The sequence below is a fragment of the Nannospalax galili genome, unplaced genomic scaffold, assembly GCF_000622305.1.
Source record: "Nannospalax galili isolate Female #2095 unplaced genomic scaffold, S.galili_v1.0 scaffold127, whole genome shotgun sequence".
Lineage (NCBI taxonomy): Eukaryota > Metazoa > Chordata > Mammalia > Rodentia > Spalacidae > Nannospalax > Nannospalax galili.
Window position 1 is genome coordinate 4,689,041 of NW_008360326.1, and position 3,417 is coordinate 4,692,457.

At 41.9% G+C, this 3,417-nt stretch overlaps 1 protein-coding gene across 2 annotated transcripts in view; it reads left to right on the plus strand.

The window, feature by feature from the left end:
• Window positions 1–3,086, plus strand: part of Cnot9 (CCR4-NOT transcription complex subunit 9) — a 38,248-nt gene extending 35,162 nt beyond the window's left edge. The window contains exons 6-8 of one of the 2 annotated variants that reach the window (XM_029560009.1): window positions 148–246; window positions 599–690; window positions 2,311–3,086. In XM_029560009.1, the coding sequence (XP_029415869.1) occupies window positions 148–246; window positions 599–690; window positions 2,311–2,482 (363 nt within the window). In that variant the 3' untranslated portion in view covers window positions 2,483–3,086. The remainder of the gene's footprint in view (window positions 1–147; window positions 247–598; window positions 691–2,310) is intronic. The other variant, XM_008825715.3, reaches the window with a different exon arrangement.
• Window positions 3,087–3,417: the final 331 nt, after the last annotated feature.

Here is a 3,417-nt window from a genome sequence, read left to right on the forward strand (position 1 = left end):
CTCTTTAATGTCTTTGGTCAGGTTTATTCCAAGATATTTTATTTCGTTTGTTTTTTTTAATTGAGTGCTAGTCATGCCTAGGTAAATGAGCAATTGGATGACAAATCTGAGCAATTGTTTTGACTCCTTTATTTTTTTTTACTCCAGGTTGCCACATTCATCCTCCAGAAGATCCTCTTAGATGACACTGGTTTGGCTTATATATGTCAGACATATGAGCGTTTTTCCCATGTTGCTATGATCTTGGTGAGTTCTGTCATTTATCCTCTGATCACACAACTTAGTCTCTTTGTAACTGGTCCCGAACTAATCTAGTCTTTTAATTAAAAGTAACTGTTCTAGCCAGATATAGTGATGCATGCCTGTAATCCTATAATTTGCAAAGCAAGAGGCAGGAGGGTCGCCACAAATTTGAGGCCAGCCTGGATTACAGAGTGAGTTCCAAACCAGCCAGGCTAAAAATCAGTACTTTGTCTCAAAAATAATAGAAATAATGATTCTAGAACCTTCTATAATGATTCTTGGATGATCTGATCTCTGGTATCAATTAGAATTATTTTATGTTTTTTTTTCCCCTTTCCCATTTGGGGTAAAACAGGGTAAAATGGTCCTGCAGCTATCCAAAGAACCTTCTGCCCGTTTGCTGAAGCATGTAGTAAGATGTTACCTTCGACTCTCAGATAATCCCAGGTAAACATTTACAGGATATATAGGACTTGAGAGAAATAGTCTTATGGATGGATTCCTAAACTCATGGCATAGGTCTTGTGTTTTGAGGACTGAGAAAAGATATAACTCTAGTTTGTGTAAGGTGAACTTAGTTCCTATTAAGATCTAAAGTTCTGAATTTTAAAATCCACCAGTTACAGGCTGGGCCATGATGGCACACACCTATAATCCCAGCATTCAGGAGGTAGAGGCAGGTGGATTTCTGTGAGATTGAGGCCAGCCTGGTCTATGTAGTGAGTTCCAGGCCAGCTGAGGCTACAGGGAGACCCTGTCTCAAACAGAAAGCACACATTCCAGAATTTATATCTTCCCATTATAACTGTCCTGCTCTGAAAGTCCAGAAAGCCCAGACAATCCCAAGGGAAGCCTTGTGATTCATTGCTCCTGTGGTTTGAGCTTCCTCTGGCTATTCCACGTGATCAACAGACAAGTATACTTTCAAAGATCTCTTAGAAAGTTCTGTAACCCAGAGGGCTTTCCAATTATGCTTGCAGCTCTCTGATTCCTGTAAGGTGCTTGAGTTACTTTATCTCCATATGTGCAGAACTTTCTGCCAGAAATCACATTGTAGTATAATGCACTTTAGAAATGTTTGACCTTTTTTTTATTCTGTTAATCCATAATTTATGCTGAAAGCTACTTGCTTAGATTCTGCCAGGCCACATAATGGAGTGCTTTCTGAGTTCCTAGGAAGGCAGATAGCTTGATTTAATAAGAACTCAGTCTCTTGCCATTTGGGTTATTCCAGTCTTACCTATTTCTTTGATCATTTCAACCTATTTTTTTTGGTGGTTCCTGTTTTCAGCAAAGTTTGGAAGCGTGCTTATTTAAAATTCTACCTATTTGAGTATTTAGAACAGCCCTATACATACTTAGAATTTGCTTTTTTTTTTTGGTCTTTTTGAGACAGGGTCTCCCTGTAGCCCCATCTGCCCTTGAACTCACAGATATCTGCCTGCCCCTGCCTGCCCCTGCCTCCCAAGTGCTAGGATTAAAGGCGTGCACTACCACGCCCAGCCGGGCATTTTTAATTTGACTTTTTCTAGTTATCATCTCAAAGAAAATGAAGCATCTAAAAGTTCAGCTGATAATGCTGTTACCATAGTTTTTTTTTAACTATTCATCTCCTATTAAGGTCCTTAAATACAAAGTTGGAACAATTTCTATTAAGATAAATTTAAGTTAGTATGGAATTAAAATCTATATATCATATGCTGGTTTTGGGAATAATTCCATTTACCATAGACCATCTGTTTCTAACAGTATTTTGAAGATATTTACTATAATACATCAGAACAAAGTTTGAGATAAAGTAAACTGTTATACTGTTTTATTCCATTTTGCCTTTGCATGAAATTCTACATTGAGATATCATACTGAAAATATTTGTGGGCTACACATCTTAGGGGTTTCTGAGCCCATGCCTAAGACCAGCTTTAGAGAATTTTAATGACTTCTTAATGTAACTTGACAGAGCCATAGATTCCCAAGAAACTGTATTTATGTATAAGAGGGGCCCTTCCAAGTCCCAAAAGGTGGATTTATTTGTTGTCTCGCTGGTTGGTTTGTTTGTTTTTAATGTAGGGCACGTGAAGCACTCAGGCAGTGCCTTCCTGACCAGCTGAAGGACACAACCTTTGCCCAGGTGCTAAAAGATGATACCACCACGAAGCGCTGGCTTGCACAACTGGTGAAGAACCTGCAAGAGGGCCAGGTCACCGATCCCAGGGGAATCCCCTTGCCCCCTCAGTGATCCTCCCTTGTCCCCTCCCACTGCTCCCCGAAGTTGGGGATGGGAGGTGGAACCTATGAGGAAAACAGCTCAGGTTTTATTGCCGACTGGGAATAGACAACCTCAATGCTGAACCGCACTGGAGAAAAGGGGCAAGATAGCCCTGCTGAGGTGTGTGGGCTGCCTGGAGGATCTGGGCTCCCTCTGTTGCTCCCAGGAATTGGGCTCCTGACACAGCAGTCTGCCACCATAGCCCCAGGAGGGTGTCAACACCAGCAAATGCTGTATTTGCAGCATGCCCAAGATGACCCTGTTCCTCTACCTCTACCAACCCCTGGTAGAGAGGTGGGGCAGTGGCGATAGCAGCAACACTGTAGGGATGTTGAGCGCCTGGGACCAAGCCATGTGGCATTTTTTTTTTTTACTTTGCCTTTCTGGAAGACTCAAGATGTGTCTCTTAATTCTCTCTCAGTATTTGTTTACTTTGGTTTTTTGTTTATAATCTCAGAGAGAGGTGTGTTTAATGGACACAAGCTGTAGTTTTCAGCAAAACTTTGTCAATTGGCACTGTTTACAAGTCTGTTAGCTGCATAAGCTCAATAAAAAAGTTGGTCTGGGCATTACATCCCCTCTGGCAGGCCAATAGCTGTATCAGGCTGTTGGGAAGAATGGGAGGCAGGGGAAGAGTAAAGCCAAAGGACAGCAGGAACCCACCGCCTATTTCCCTCCTCCTCCCGTTCTTTAACTCCCAGCCTGGCCGCCACGAGGACCTTAACCTTGTTTTTGGCTTTAGCTGCTAGCTTTTCCAAATCTCAGCGCTTTTCCCTTCTTATCACTTCCCTCTTATTAAACTTAAAGCAGACGTCTTAATTCATCCAGCTATCCTGAAAGAGTACTGTATTGGGGCAAGAGGGGTGGTGGTCTTCAGATCCAGTCTTCAAAGACAATTTCCCAGG